At 37.5% G+C, this 15,980-nt stretch overlaps 1 protein-coding gene across 7 annotated transcripts in view; it reads right to left on the minus strand.

The window, feature by feature from the left end:
- The window catches only part of LOC150081658 (protein pangolin, isoforms A/H/I/S-like), a 558,802-nt gene that overhangs the window by 105,045 nt on the left and 437,777 nt on the right, over positions 1-15,980 (minus strand). For 6 of the 7 annotated variants that reach the window (XM_090379517.1, XM_090379519.1, XM_090379520.1 and 3 more), the window contains one exon: positions 5,511-5,793. In XM_090379517.1, coding sequence (XP_090235643.1) covers positions 5,511-5,793 — 283 coding nt within the window. The remainder of the gene's footprint in view (positions 1-5,510; positions 5,794-15,980) is intronic. The other variant, XM_090379518.1, reaches the window with a different exon arrangement.

A 15,980-nucleotide genomic window follows, 5' to 3' on the forward strand; every position in this document is an offset into this window, starting at 1 on the left:
GAAATTTAACCTTAAACTCATGACTTTTTTTTCAACACTGACTTGTACTTGTTGAGTAAATCTGCAGATCTCCTACTCTTAATATCATTAGTGCCAACGTGTACAACAATATCACCTTTTGTGCCCTTAAAAGATGATATCTGCTCTACAACGTCATTAACTACTGCCCCTGGCAGACACACCCTGGTCCTATTCCACCTATCCTTTTTGCACAATATATTACTTGTCTCCATGAGAATACAGTCACCAACAATAACTAGTTCCAGTGGGACCAGCACATTTTGCCTTGAAAATTGCCATGTGGTGCCTGATGCACAAGAGTGAGCACTGATATTGAGTTGGGCAGCTGAGAGCTTGAAAGGCCCCCCATTTTAATTCTTTCATGGGCATCTACCCAGCTCTTCAAAATCTCAGAGGCCCATCAGAACGTTGAATTGGCATTAATTTCTTGACACTCTCTCTTTGCACTTGGCACACACAAAGACATCCTCCTTTCACATTTTGCATATTGTTTTAGACTTTGATGCATTGGAGAATTTCCCCCTTCCGTTCTCCCCCGAGCCACAGCACTTCCACTACTTTGTGCTCATTGCTCTGCTGCTCTAGTCTGGGGCATGATTTCTGTTGAAATACAATTTAATTAACAATGAAAATTAATAAGATTAATAAATTTAATTGATAATTGACAATACTATACTAAGCTAACAGATTCCTAATACAGTGCTATGAATTATACTATTTAGTTTTACATTATACCTTAGGCTATCAAGTTCAAGATATACATTACACTATTTCATATCGATCTAATATACTACAACAATGGCAGCAAGTGTCAAACGGTACAAGATTCTACAGATACTAAATAGTAACCTACAAAATCTTCACCTAAATTCAAAATAAACTAAGTATGACTAGGGCTATAAAGCTACTTGTAGAAAATAAATTAATATGATTAAGTAAATAAAACTGCAAAAATTTCTGATTCATGTCCTGTTCCAGAAAGCTCCATAAACACTTCACAAGTTTCACATTTTTTAAGCTGTGATGTGTTGGAGAATCACATAGTATTTATTGTACTATGTGGTCCCAGCCAGCTTTCCCAGCAACCTATTTACAATACTGTACCACTAACAATATTGATGTACAGTTATCTCAGATTTCCTCGTAGAGGGTCAATTCATTCTTAACGTAACATCCATATCACACCAATGCAATACTGTGAAGGTATCTGACACCCCCAAGCCACAGCACAACTGCTACTTTGAGCCCGTTGCTTTAGTCTGGGGCATGATAAGTTCGGAATATATGTTACACTATACTTTAATGATTACAATGTTAAATTAATTATATCCTTTGCTAAACACAAAAGACATATGCCCAACAAGTGATTTGGAGTTATCAGTTAATTATAATATATAACAAAACTATCCAACTAATGTCAACCTAATTAATTCGAAGTTTAGTGCTACCTATTTACCACAATTAAAAATTTGAATAATAACAATAACTCTATACTATAACAATGGCGTGTTCTCCCCAGAAAATTTTGCCAGCCGGGTGGGGAAGCGTAATACTTCGCAATATTATAAAATTTTCTGTTATTTATAAATGTGACTTAAGTGATCCAGAGCAAAAATTAATTGCATAATTTAACATTATATTGATTTAATAATAATTTGTGTAACAAAAATCTCCCAGCCTCCTCTATAAATCAAACTGCAGTGTGACTAAACTAATGGAAACTCTTTGTAACTTATACAGATGCAATAGAAATGCCAAAAGATGCTTATTAATTTCACTAAAAATATGAAATGGCATCAAAAAGAACTAGACATTATATATTTCAACACAGTTAAATCAGTTAAAACTACTGATTTATTTATTTATTGTACTATGTGGTCCCAGCCAGCTTTCCCAGCAACCTATTTACAATACTTTATCACTAACAATATTGATGTACAGTTATCTCAGATTTCCTCGTAGAGGGTCAATTCATTCTTAATGTAACATCCATATCACACCAATGCAATACTGTGAAGGTATCTGACACTATAAAGTCCCAACATACGATTGTGATGATCTCCAAGGATCCAACTTACACTTGCAGGTCCACTATGAAGATTCTTCAAATGAGGAGAAGTCCAATCCAGGAAGCAGATGAATAAAAAGGAATTATGGTCACAATGAAGAAGTCAACTTTTTTTTTCCCCTCAAACCTAAACAGTCCCAACAGTACAGCAGTTGACAGTAAAGGGGAATACCTCAAGCAGTCTCCATGCACAGTCCCTGGAACCACAATAATACCACAGTATCACAGGTCATCCACCAAGGAAGTAACCATAAAGCAATCCAAGGCTCATCATACTGGTCTAACCCTCCACTGGAGCCTCAATTTCTCCGATACAAGCCTGCTCGAAAAGCATCAGCGATCTTTTCAACAACTGCTCTGAATCACCTGTTAGTGGAAGAGGCACTGAAGGATGTATCGTGAGGTTCCTTAAAAGTCGTATGTTTTGGCTTGACCCAAAGCCAATATTCCAGTTCATTCCAAAGATGTTCAAGTAAAATTAATAACAGGACCCTAGGAAAGCCAATGAAACTTTTGCATGTCCATGTCTTCAAGCCATAGTACGATATACTACACTGTCATGCTGAAACACAAGAGGACCTTTTTCATATTGCCCTACAGTGTAAGAAGACTGGGATTGTCCAGAATGTCAATGTGCACATGATAGTCATTGTTTCAGGAAAAATTATGAATGGTCTAAATTTCACAGTTGGGATGATGCTAATAAATAAGGTTTGCAGGTATCCACCTGACCCACCCACACACACACAAGCATCAGATTGGAAAACCACGTGCCATTATTTGTACTTCCATAAAACAACTTTTTAATATTTCAGGGACCAATTACAATGGGTTGCACACCGGGCATGCAAACTGTGCACTGGATGCTGGCTGTATGGTGCATGCACTGCAGCTCTTTTGTAAAATCCAATGCTGTTTAGCTCCTTACATATATCCTTGTATAATATCAGTTCCTGTGGCCTCCCAAACTCCTGGTTGATGGTATCCAATGAGGATTTATGGGATCCATGTACTACTCTTCTGAGCCCCTTGGTCTCTTCCCATCAATTCCTGCAATCTACCCAAACGTTTCTCAACTGTAGTACCACCATGACATTTCCATTTGGTTATTATGTCAGCCACCATTGGTCTAGGACAGTGGTTCCCAAACTACTGAGATCTATAGACCTCTTCAAAAATCAAAAAGGTTTGCGGACCCATATATATATATATATATATATGCATATATTTCTGTGCGTGTGTGTGTGTGTATATATATACATATATATATATATATATACATACATACAGGGTGTCTCAAAAATACACGGCATAACTTCAGGAATTAGTTCCTCATATGTAGACAATAAAAATATTTTATATCAACATAGTTCCGGAAATGCTTGGTTCCCGAGTTATTAACTGGAATGTCTTATCTCCCGCAGGTGATTTCCTTCATCATAAGGTACTGACAGAATCTGGTGGTTTTTCCATTCCAACCATGTACTCAAATCAGAAGCAAGCGGATATGCACTTTATGTACGGTTTGGCAGATGGCAATGCTCTGGAGGCTCATTGTTTGTACCACGAAAAGTTCCTAGAACGAAGATGTCCAGACAGGAAAACGTTTGAAGGCATTCATCGCTGTTTTTATAAATATGGGACCTTTACACCTCGTGCTGCCGACAGAGGATGACCAAGATCTATGACTCCTGAAGTAGAGGGGTGGACCAACTGCCTGGCCTCCATGCTCACCTCATTTGTTGTTGTTGTTGTTAAATTTGTTGGTGCATCAGCAACTTAGGCTATAATGCACTGATTACTGTCTAATATCTTCTTAGTTTGTCTTACACGTGATATGGTTCATATATTGCTCACCTCATTTAAACCCACTAGATTTCTTCTTGTGGGGCCATTTAAAGTCATTGGTGTATTCGACTCCGGTAACTGATGTGGAAACTCTCCGCAATCGAATTGTGGCAGGTTGCGAGACAATACGAAACATGCCAGGAATTTGGCATCGTCTTCGCGAGTCTGAGACGTCAATGTGAGGCCTGTATTCAGGCAGAAGGTGAACATTTGAACAATTACTATAAGGTGATGTGAACAGTTAAGTGTCATAGACAGACCTTCAAAACTCGGAAACCAAGCATTTCCGGAACTATGTTGATATAAAATATTTTTATTGTCTACATATGAGGAACTCATTCCTGAAGTTATGCCGTGTATTTTTGAGACACGCTGTATATATGTATGAACACTAGGTTTTCTGAAAAGAAAATTCGATGTTTTATATTTAAAACAACTCAACTTTATTCTTATTTTTATATAACCATATAATAATAACTTTATTTATCATCAATTTTCTATACAGAGAACTAATAATTTTCCCAGTTCCAAAGGGTCCATTTCATGGACCCCCTGGAACTTCTGCAGACCCCCAGTTTGGGAAATACTGGGATGTTACAGTTTTTCTGCAATGACACAAACAGATTTATTACTAATATGGCATTTTATAATGACTCCCCAGTGGAAGCTGCAGAGTCCAATACTTTGACCTATCTACTGAATTTCACTGATTTGTTTAAGCGTAGTGTAAACATTGGCCTCCGTAGCCGAGTGGTCAAGAGCGGGAGTGCAGTGACACACACTCTTTGAATCTTTGAGTAGATCAGGGTTCAAGCCCCTGACTGCTGAATACGGTCAATCTGCCAACCCGCACTGGACCAGCGTGGCAGATTATGGTCCATTTTCCCTCAGCATAAATTGTTGAGGAGGATTCCATCCTGCAGTGGGTTGATAAATGGCTGCACCTTTACCTTTTTAGTGTAAACATTGCTTTTATGCCTATTCCTGACATATTGATAACAAGTGTGGTTTTTTTTTTTTTAAACCCCAAGTGCCCCAGGCAGAAGGGAGGGTAACCAGACATTTTCACAATATAGAGTGCTATATTTGACTGCTTGTACAGCATAAGTTAAATGTTATATATAGTGCATAACAGCTGAAAATATTTCATTCTTATTCATTTATCACTTTCAAAATCTGATGCTTTATGCCCTTATGAAGTTGTGAAAGAAAAGTTTGTAAGATAGAGATATACAGGTTTGTAAATTGAATATCCTTTGTCAAAAGTGTTGTTTGTAAGTCCAAAGAGCGTAAATTGGATATTTGTAAACTGGCAGCTCACAGAATTATTTCTTTTTAAAAATAAGCTTACCAGATTCAATTCATTATTTTTCAATGAAAGTTAATAAAGTAAATGCTGATTAATGGAAATATGCTATTTTTAAGTAATATAATAAAATAAAACTAAGTAGTAGCTCAGTAGTCTTCTATTTCTTTTGCCACTCCCATGCCATGTGGCTAAATGGAAAGTTTGAGAAAACACACACACACACACACACACACGACTTTTCCATCTTTTTTCTAAACAACTAACCTCATCATCAGCTTCTGGATTTGGATGTACTGTCCAACTTACCCGCCTGCCCAAGATCTGATTGATAGCAGCACTCTCCTTTAATGTACACTCAGCAACAACCTTAGCTCGCATCTCTTTCATGTACAGCATGAAAGCATTCAGTGGTTTTTTTATGTGGTTCCGCTTTTTTTCTACCTTATGCTCCTGATGATGCTGTTGTGTATTGCTATCACTGTTGAAACTTGTGGAAACAATATCACAGCCTTTTGGTGGCTTATGGTCTTGACATTCAGTGGAATGCCTAATAAAAAAATAATAATAAATAAATAAGTAAAAATACAAAACTTTTGAGGGCATTATTCATTTATGATATACAGTCCATTCTGGTTATTTGGGACACATCGGGACTAGTGCATTTTGGCCCGATTAAGCGGCTTCCCCAATTATCCGAAGTTTCACCTAAATAGTTAAAAATACAATGTACCCCTCCCCCTTTACAACTGGCTCACTGTATAATCAAATCACGTTACGATGGAGTCACCATAGTAAAGTACCGTTCACTATACGATGTGCAGTAAGCGCCAGTCATTGTGATCACGTTTGTGAATTGAATTTTAATTCTATTAAACAGCGATTCTAATTAGCAAAAATAGGAATTATCACAGGCTATAAAAGCAAAGATATATTAAGCACAAATTTACCCTTTATTACCTTACCAATTAAAAAATTAAATGATACGTGAAAATCGGAAGAATATACGTGATAATCGGAATAATTAATACGTACTGTAATATGTACATACGAACAAGTTGAAATTTCTGTTCACTGACATTTGTGGGTGGGGGTTAAAATTTAAAACAGTAAAAAGATAAGCAATCAATAACAAAGAACACGGCACACACAAATTGCAAGTAACAAAATACGCGCAAGTAAAAACGGAGTAACGAGTTACAAAGCTTTAAAAATAGGAATGAAGAGAAGATCTGAAAATTAATTTTTTTTTATGATTGAAGATTTCGTGGAAGTGTAAACAGATTTCACCATAATAACTCACAGAATTCCAGCTGTCGGTGTTATTGCAAATTCAGTAAGATCGAGTTTACTGTCCGTTTATGATAGATTTCACTAATAGAAAAGCCCAATAAACAGGTGACTGCTAATTGTTTTATGGTTGTGACCTCCAGAATTTCGACCGAACCAAGTGGTACCGTCGGAGACAATCGTAGGGTAATCTCCAGTGCTGCGGTCTCCTGTCCCGATTAAGCGGCATGCTGTCCCAATTAAGTGAAATAAACCCTGGCTATTTTCTCGATTGGTTTCTGTTTTTTAAGATTTGCCCCAAATAAACGGCTGCCCCGATTAACTGGTGTCCCAAATAACCGGAATTCACTGTATAAACTTCATCTGAATTAAAAATGAGGTTGACTGTTACTATCTCAATGCATTTGCAATGTAATTTTTAACTATATTAGGGAGAAACTTTTTTGGCCTGTAAAAGACATTTACCTTTCCCACTCCATTCCCCAAACAGCATCCCCACCCTACACTTCTAACTGGCACCCTGTTGTGTGCATTACAAATAAATGAGTAAGCAGTTATTTACCAAATGAGTAACCATAAAGCTTAAATGTATGTGCTGGAAAAAGAAGGGGAAAAGAGGACAAGCTCATAAAAGTGTGGAGTGGAGAAGGTCCTTGGAGAATGGTCTTGACAGGTAAAAAGACATGCTCTCTACCATATAATTTCTATATTTACAGCATCAATATTTCTGGGTTTTATTTCAAGAAAAAAAATTTCTACTTCCACGTGATAAGTTTTTGTTGAACATAAAACTGAATACCATGGTGATCTTTCTATTCAGTCAATAAACATTGGTAGAATGCTAATTCCACTGATACACCCCTTTATAACTGATCACTCCTAAAACATTCCATTCCAATAATTTACTTGTTCATTAGTCCAATTTACACATATATCATGAAACACAAAAATACTGCCACCTATAATCCGGTGTATTTATTTAATTTTCTTATTTAATTTTATTAAATAAGAAATGGCTCTGCTTTGTGAATGCGCTCAGCTGTACTTTAATTTTTCATTGTGTAAAGGCCACCATCATATACAAATCTTTTGCATCAACTTGGCTCACTGATTACACTACCCACCATGATTTTTACCACCAGCAAATCAATTGTTGTTTCTAGTCAAGTTTTATGTATAGAATTTAAAATCAATCATAAAAATTTCCTATCACATCTCAGTTTTAAGATATAGATAGATAACTGGATTCTGTACAAAGATATCATTACTGTTTGAAATACAATTTTTAAATTTATTAAATTTTGGTTGGTTTTGTTTACTGGGCTAAAAGTTGAGCAAGTACATCATTACTGTTCTTGCAATATAGTATATTTTGATTTTGATGCACTTTTCCAGACAAGTCAGTATTTTTATTAATTTTATTACACCATTCAACAATTCAATATATAGCGTATGATAAATTATGCTACAAGAATTCACCTTCTGTTAAATTTACAAATTGCTTTTACTGTTTTTAAGTTAATGCATTGTTAAAATGGAGAAGACAAAGCACAGAACTTGCGTCAATCACCCAGACAACTTCTGCTTTGTTTGTGGACACTTAACCCCAAAAACTCAGAGGAAGAAAATATACAATGTCACAAAAGTTGCATATTCATTGTACTTCTGCTGCAAGATCAGTGACCAAGAAAAAAATTGGACTCCACATATCTGTTGTATTACCTGTACAACAAACTTAAAGCAAACTAAGAGCATTACCTTTTGCTGTCTCTATGGTGTGGCACGAGCCAAAGAATCATTTCGACAACTGCTATTTCTGCATGACAAAAATAAAAGGTATTTCCAAAAAGAGCAAGCACTGCATCAAATATCCCATGAGCAATTAGACCAGTGACACACAGTAAAGAACTGCCAGTACCTGTGCCATCAAAATCTTGGGGTATTGAAATTAGTGATGAAAGTACAGAAGAAATCATTTTACCAGATGTTGGGGAACCATGTACTTCACATGATTTGGACTACAAGCCAGAAAAAGAAAAGGTCACACACTACATTGAACAAGAAGAATTAAGTGACTTGATCAGAGACGTGGGCTTACCAAAAAAGAAGGCTGAATTACTCGGATCCAGACTACAACAGTGGAACTTACTCGCCAAAGGTACAAACATTACAATATACCGTAAGCGAAATGAAGAGTTTCAAGATATTTTGCAATGGAAAAAACGTGTTTGTAAAGATGTCGTTGGTGTTATGCACGAACTGAAATGCATCAAAGCTAAGTTTGAAAGCAGTATTGCTTCGTAATGGAAATACTTTACCATTAATTCCTCTTGTTCATGCTGTTGGCCTGAAAGAAACTTACAATAGTATGTCCCAGATTCTTGCTGCTATACGTTACAATGGTTCAAATGGAACCATAGTCAATGGTTTGACTATGGTTCAAATATTTTGTGTGATCTCAAAGTGATTGGACTGCTTGTTGGGTTGCAAGGTGGTTTCACTAAATACTGTTGTTTCCTCTGTTTGTGGGATAGTCGCGCAACAGCCTACGTCGTACAACACTGGGACAAGAGAGAAGAATATATTCCCGGCAAAAGCAATGTAAAATATGTTCCACTGGTTGATCCATAAAAGGTTTTTCTTCCCCTTTACACATCAAGCTTGGACTGATTAAGAATTTCACTAAGGCACTGGATAAAGAAAGCAGAGGATTCGCATATTTACTGAAAATGTTTCCAAATTTATCTCATGCAAAGCTGAAGGAAGTAATTTTCATAGGTCCTCAAATAAGAAAGCTCCTAAAAGATGGAGAATTTCAAAGTAACATGAATGATGTTGAACTGGCTGCATGGAGATCTTTCAAGGCTGTGGTACATGGATTCCTCGGAAAGAGAAAAGAAGAGACCTATGAGCAACTGGTCACAAACTTGATGAAATGTTACAAGAAAATGGGGTGCCGAATGTCATTGAAAATGCATTTCCTTCATTCCCATCTCGATTTCTTTCTGGGAAAACTTAGCAGATGTCAGTGATGAACAAGGAGAGTGCTTCCACCAGGACATATCTGCAATGGAAAAATGATACCAAAGTTGCTGGGACTCTGCCATGATAGGAGATTACTGTTGGTTCCTTAAATGGGAAAGCAATCTGGAGTATAAAAGGAAATCATTGAGTGGGAAACATGTCCAAGTAACATATACTGTGTGTGTAATAATTACAACCATGTATGCTGATATTGTATAAAAACAAGGAATTAAAAAAATGTGTATATATTTTGATGTAGCTGTGACAGAGGTAAAAGATTGTTATTTTCATAATCAGAACATTAATTTTTTTCAGAATAACCAACTTTCGTTCCAGAGGTATGACGGAAAAAAATTTTGTCAGGTAGTGTTATTAGTCAATTGCACTGATGCACCGTATTGTTTAATATTTGAAATGTAGTGATTTCACAACCACTGTTGACCTTGTTTTTGAGCCGTTGCTGCTCAGTCACATCCTTGTGGTGAGTATCTAGTTCCTTGTTATGGTAATATTTCACATAATTCAACTGTGGGTTCCTATCAAGAAGGCAGTGCTAAATTTGTTTCAATCAGCTATTACCTTCTAAATTATTTTAGGAATGTTTTTGCTATACAACACCCTTATTCTCAATTTTTTCCCCTCTCCCTCCTTTCTTTTGTTGCTATAATAAATACTGGTTTTCTTTATATTGCACAACTTTTAATTCTGTTATATATTCTGGCATGTGTTTTAATAAAACTTAATTATAGTTTTAATTTTAAAAAAATGTGTTTTACACTATTTTAAAAAAAATAAAAATTAATTCTGCTGAAAAAGCATGGGTTTGCTAAGGGGAAATCATGTTTTGACCAATTTTATTGGTTACTATGATGTGGTCACAAAGTAATGAATGCAAAAAATAATTTTGATATCATATACTTGGATTTCAGGAAAGCTTTTGATACTGTTGCAAATAAAAGTCTGCTATACAAATTGGAGCAGTGTGGCATTAAGGGCAAGTTGCTACAATAGATAAAGAGATAGCTGAGTGGGAGAAGACAGAGTGATTGAGGAAGGAAGGTTGCATAATAGATGTGTGGAAGTTTACCTTAAGCCAGTAGTCTTTAATAATTGCACCCTTAAAAAAAATTATTTTATTTTCTGGCACCCCTACTCAATTTTCTGCCTGTTAGATCCGATTCTCTCTCTCTCTCTCTCATATACATACAGGGTGTCTCAAAAATACACATCATAACTTCAGGAATGAGTTCCTCATATGTAGACAATAAAAATATTTTATATCAACATAGTTCCGGAAATGCTTGGTTTCCAAGTTTTGAAGGTCTGTCTATGACACTTAACTGTTCACATCACCTTATAGTAATTGTTCAAAATGTCCACCTTTTGCCTGAATACAGGCCTCACATCGACGTTTCCTGGACTCACGAAGACTATGCCAAATTCCTGGCATGTTTCGTATTGTCTCACAACCTGCCACAATTCGACTGCGGAGAGTTTCTACATCAGCTACCGGAGTCGAATACATCAATGACTTTAAATAACCCCACAAGAAGAAATCTAGTGGGATTAAATGAGGTGAGCGTGGAGTCCAGGCAGTTGGTCCACCTCTACCTATCCACCAACCAGAAACCTTCGGTTCAGGTAATGGCGGGCTAAGGTGGCTGAAATGTGCTTGTTGACGAATGATCAGTGGCACGTCGTACAAGAAATCAGACATGTTGTTTTCCAGGAAGTTTCTGTACACCTGCCCTGTGAATTTGTTTGGAAGTACATGGTGCCCGAATAACTTATCACCAAAAACACCTGTCCAGATGTTGAGGCTGAACCACTGTTGGTGATGTGATGGAAGAATTGCATGTGGGTTTTTCTGAGCCCATACATGCTGATTGTGAAAGTTTTGGATTCTGTCTCATGTGAACTGTGCTTCATCTGCGAATATCACTAAGGCAGGAAAGTGAGGAGTTGTACCACACTGCTGCTGTTGTTGTTATTTGGTTTTTAGGCGCATTAGCAACTAAGGCCATATTGCTCCAAGGATATGCGGTGGTCATTCCCTGACCTTTCCGCATCCTCTGTATTTGGTGGTCACACAGGCTCGAACTCTGGTCTAATCAAGAAGGGTGTGCTACGCACTGCTGCTCCTGCCCACCTGGCTATAGAGGTGCCCCACACTGCTGCAAGAACCACTGGCAGAACATTAGTCGTGCAGGGTAATCTGCTGGTGACAAGGCCTGTACCCGTTGCAGATGGTAAGGATACAGTTGGTGTTCTCACAACACTCTCCAAATAGTCGAACGTGGAACAGCCAGTTGCATTGCTATTTTGTGTGTGTTGATTCCAGGAGTGGCATGCACAACATCCAAAATCTCCTCTACTTCAGGAGTCGTAGATCTTGGTCGTCCTCTGTCAGCAGCATAAGGTGTAAAGGTCCCATGTTACAAAGGTGGCGATGGATACTTTCAAACATTTTCCTGTCTGGACATCTTTGTTCTGGGAACCTTTTGTGTACAAACGACGAGCCTCCAGAGCATTGCAGTTCAAGCCTCCAGAGCTTGCTCCTGATTTGAGTACATGGTCGGATGAAAAACCACCAAATTCTGTCAGTACCTTGTGATGAAGGAAATCACCTGCGGGAGATAAGACGTTCCGGTTAATAACTCGGGAACCAAGCATTTCTGGAACTATGTTGATATAAAATATTTTTATTGTCCACATATGAGGAACTCATTCCTGAAGTTATGCCGTGTATTTTTGAGACACTCTGTATATATATCTAATATTAAAAAAATGTTATATGACAGTTATCATAATAACAGTTATTATGACAGTTATCTTGATAACTGTCATTATGATTACTGTCATATCATAATATGACAGTTATCATAATTTAATAACTATGATAACTAGTTATATAGTTATTAAATAATTATATTATATATACTTATTTAATAAGTTATTCTTTATATAGAGGTACTAAACATCAATATTACAGATCATCACAAAATTAAAAAGATACCGTACAATGGATACATACAACTGTACATCTTTATATAATGAAATAAATATATAATTTTTTTTAAAGAATAAGTTTACTTAAACCCAAATTATGTGGTAACCCTGGAATGTTGTTGCAGCACCTCCGTTGAAAACCACTGCTTTAGAGTAACGTACCAACTGTGTGGTACTACACTCAGGTTAGTGTAAAATGAAAGAAACCTAGAGGTAATTGTTTGTTTGTTTGTTTGTTATTTAGTTTTTAGGAGCATTAGCAACTAAGGCCATATTGCTCCGGGATATGCGGTGGTCATTCCCTGACTTTTCTGCATCCTCTGTATTTGGTGGTGATGGGCTCGAACCCCGGTCTAATCAAGAAGTGTGTGCTACGCACTGCTGCTCCTTCCCACCTGGCTACGGAGGCGCCTTGGAGGTAATTGTGCAGTCAGATATGAAGTTCTCTGAACAGTGCAGACAGGCTGCTAAGACAGCTCATGGTCAATGATATACAGGAATTTTGCTAGCAGGGATAAGGAGGTTATTATTCCATTGTATAAGGCAATGGTTATGACACATCTTAAGTACTGCATACAGGTCAGGAGGCCTCATTTTAGGAAGGATATAGAGCTGCTGGAACAAGTACAGAGAAGGTCAATGATATTGGTGATGGAACAAATGGATGATCTTACTAAGAAAGGCTTCAGTCTTGCAAATTGCAGCATCTGGAGAGTAGGCACCTGCTAGGTGATCTGATTGTGAGATGTTAAGGCTTTGAATGGATTGAGCAAGCTCAACACTGATGGGATTCTTCCTCTTGCTCAGACCACACATGAGGGGACACAAATTCAAATTGAGGAAGAAAGGTTGCAGAATAGGTGTGTGTGGAAGTTTGCCTTTAGACAGCAGGTGTTTGACTGCTGGAACAACTACCATCTGTTGTTGTGGAAGTTGAGTAAGTGTTGTGGAAGTATAGACAAAAAAGAACTATTGGAGGGAATGAATAGGTGAAATGGGAGGTGTCTTTTTTTCTTTTTTTTACTGATGCTGTATAAGCTTGCTTTCTTGCATCATTTGCAACTGCCAATGCTATAAAATAGGGAAAAAACAGGAAAAAAAAAACATGTTTTAGGGTGCAAAATTTAAAACACGTGCACACGTAGATATTTCTGCTTCTTATGTAAGAAAATATTATTATTATCGAATAAAAAAAAAAACCATATTATATATATATATATATTCAATACTATTACTTCTGTTTTTCAGGTTAATTTCAAACTTTATTTCAAATCTGGTACACTCTACAGGATACGAAATTTGGTACTATGTATCTTGCTTCCTACAGATCGCTGCTACAGTGTAGCAGCGATCTGGAGAGAATATTGAGTTTCATGTTACCTGAAACTGTAAACAAATACGGTATCGGCACTTCTGTGATATCACACTTCGCCTCAAGCAAAAAGCCAATTGGTTGAAAAGAGGGAGCCGGTCACATGACAGGTTTCTGTATGAAAACCATAAAAAAATCAGTTCTGAAACTATTGCAGTAAAAATTTGACTATATTTAGAACAGTAGAAAAAATTTCACATATATAATAATTGATGAATAGTTATGTGGGACTTATTTTTATGCGTCAAGTTACCAGCCACTACAGCCCTAGAAATAATTTTATATAATTATTATCGGTGTTCTACCAAGAGCAGATACACACATACCCTCAACTACTTTTCCACATCTCCCTTGTCTCCAACCCTCTTCATTTCTCTATATCCATCATCTACTCTCAATTCATCTATCACAGTTTTACCCTCTGGGTCTCTCTTCCCCTCAGCTTTTCCATCATTCATATCCTTTATCAATCCCTTACCTCTCAACCCATGTCCAATCCAATTTCTCTTCCACCTTCTGATTAATTCAGTCAAACATTTCAAGTCAAGCAATTTATAGCTCTATCCTTGCTTGCCGAGTTTTCCCTGAGAACTGGAATAAGTACGCTGTAATTCCAATGCCGAAAATTACAAAGCCTAACCTTGTGGAGCACTATAGGCCAATATCTACTGCATCTACCCTGTTAAAAGTACTGGAGAAAGCTCTGTTGCCAAAGTTGTTGAATCAGATACTGGCTGGGCAGCCTCAACAAATTCATTATTCAATGACTGCAAGATCAACAATAACTAACCTCCTCACAGTTCAAGCCACGATACTAAATGCTTTCCAAGCCAGAAAGGAAATTGCAATAATTTATGCCGATATAAAAGCAGCCTTCGATAGTCTGGATGTACATGCCTTACTTCATCTGCTCCAACATGCCTTCCAAATAAAAGGAAATTTGCTGAAGTTCCTACAGGCCCTACTTACTTAGTCGGTCCATTTGTTACCGCACAGATAGTCAGATCCTCCAATGCCAACTCCATGCAGGAGTTCCACAGGGTGGAGTTTTATCAGGACTCCTCTTTACTGCCATAATGATCCCATTCTGCAACGGTAGGGATGATGCACTTATGCAGATAATATTAAGATCCTAACACCCATCCAACCATCTATGAACAACAGGGCATTGTGTGAGCAGATTAATTATAAGCTTCTGAACTTATTCGTGTACTTGGACAAATTTGGCTTGGCCCTAAATCCGCAGAAGACTGTAATCATGGTGTACTCGCTCAAAAAAATCGCCTACGCTCGTACACCCGAAACTTAATGGCAAACCTATCCCAGTTGTTGAGACGCATAGAGATCTCGGAGTAACATTTGATATGAAACTTACATTCAACTCTCATATTGACCTGATTGTAAAGAAAATTAACTACTTACATTGGGTAACAAAACAGTACCTCTTGCACGTGAAACAGACTGCAACAACCGCACGATATTTAAGAACCACAGTGTATTCAGCCATTTTGTATGGCGCTGAATTGTGGGCGTCAGCCAGCCCTACCCACATTAGGAGAATATATGCGAGTGAATTCTGGCTGCTGAAGTGGGCAAACCATAAGCACCACCTCCCTCAACAGTTAAGGACCAAGCAGCTCTCTGAACAGCTTAAACTGCAGCGTTTACCAGACATCATTTCCTGGAAACGATTATTGACTACAATCAAAATGATGACTGGCACGATATCATCACCATGCTTCTGGCAGCTTTGTGAGTGGCACATCCCGCCATCTGCATTAAGAGGTACAAAATCCTTGAGAATGAAGACCAACAGACTGAAGATGGCCGACAGGTTTATACCCGCCAGTGCGTTAGAATCAATTCAGTGCCTAACACATATCGGAATTGACCTACTAAAGCTCATAGAAGATCCAAAATATAGGAAACAAACCGCAGTGTGGCTCGCTGAGGCTACTGTTGCCTAGTAGTTGTGTGAATTTCTGTCAAGAACTGTGTGTACGCAAATGAATAATGTATATCTCGCACAAGTTGATCAGTGG

The sequence above is a fragment of the Mastigoproctus giganteus genome, chromosome 8, assembly GCF_048544385.1.
Source record: "Mastigoproctus giganteus isolate SK-2022 chromosome 8, ASM4854438v1, whole genome shotgun sequence".
NCBI classification, from domain to species: Eukaryota; Metazoa; Arthropoda; class Arachnida; order Uropygi; family Thelyphonidae; genus Mastigoproctus; species Mastigoproctus giganteus.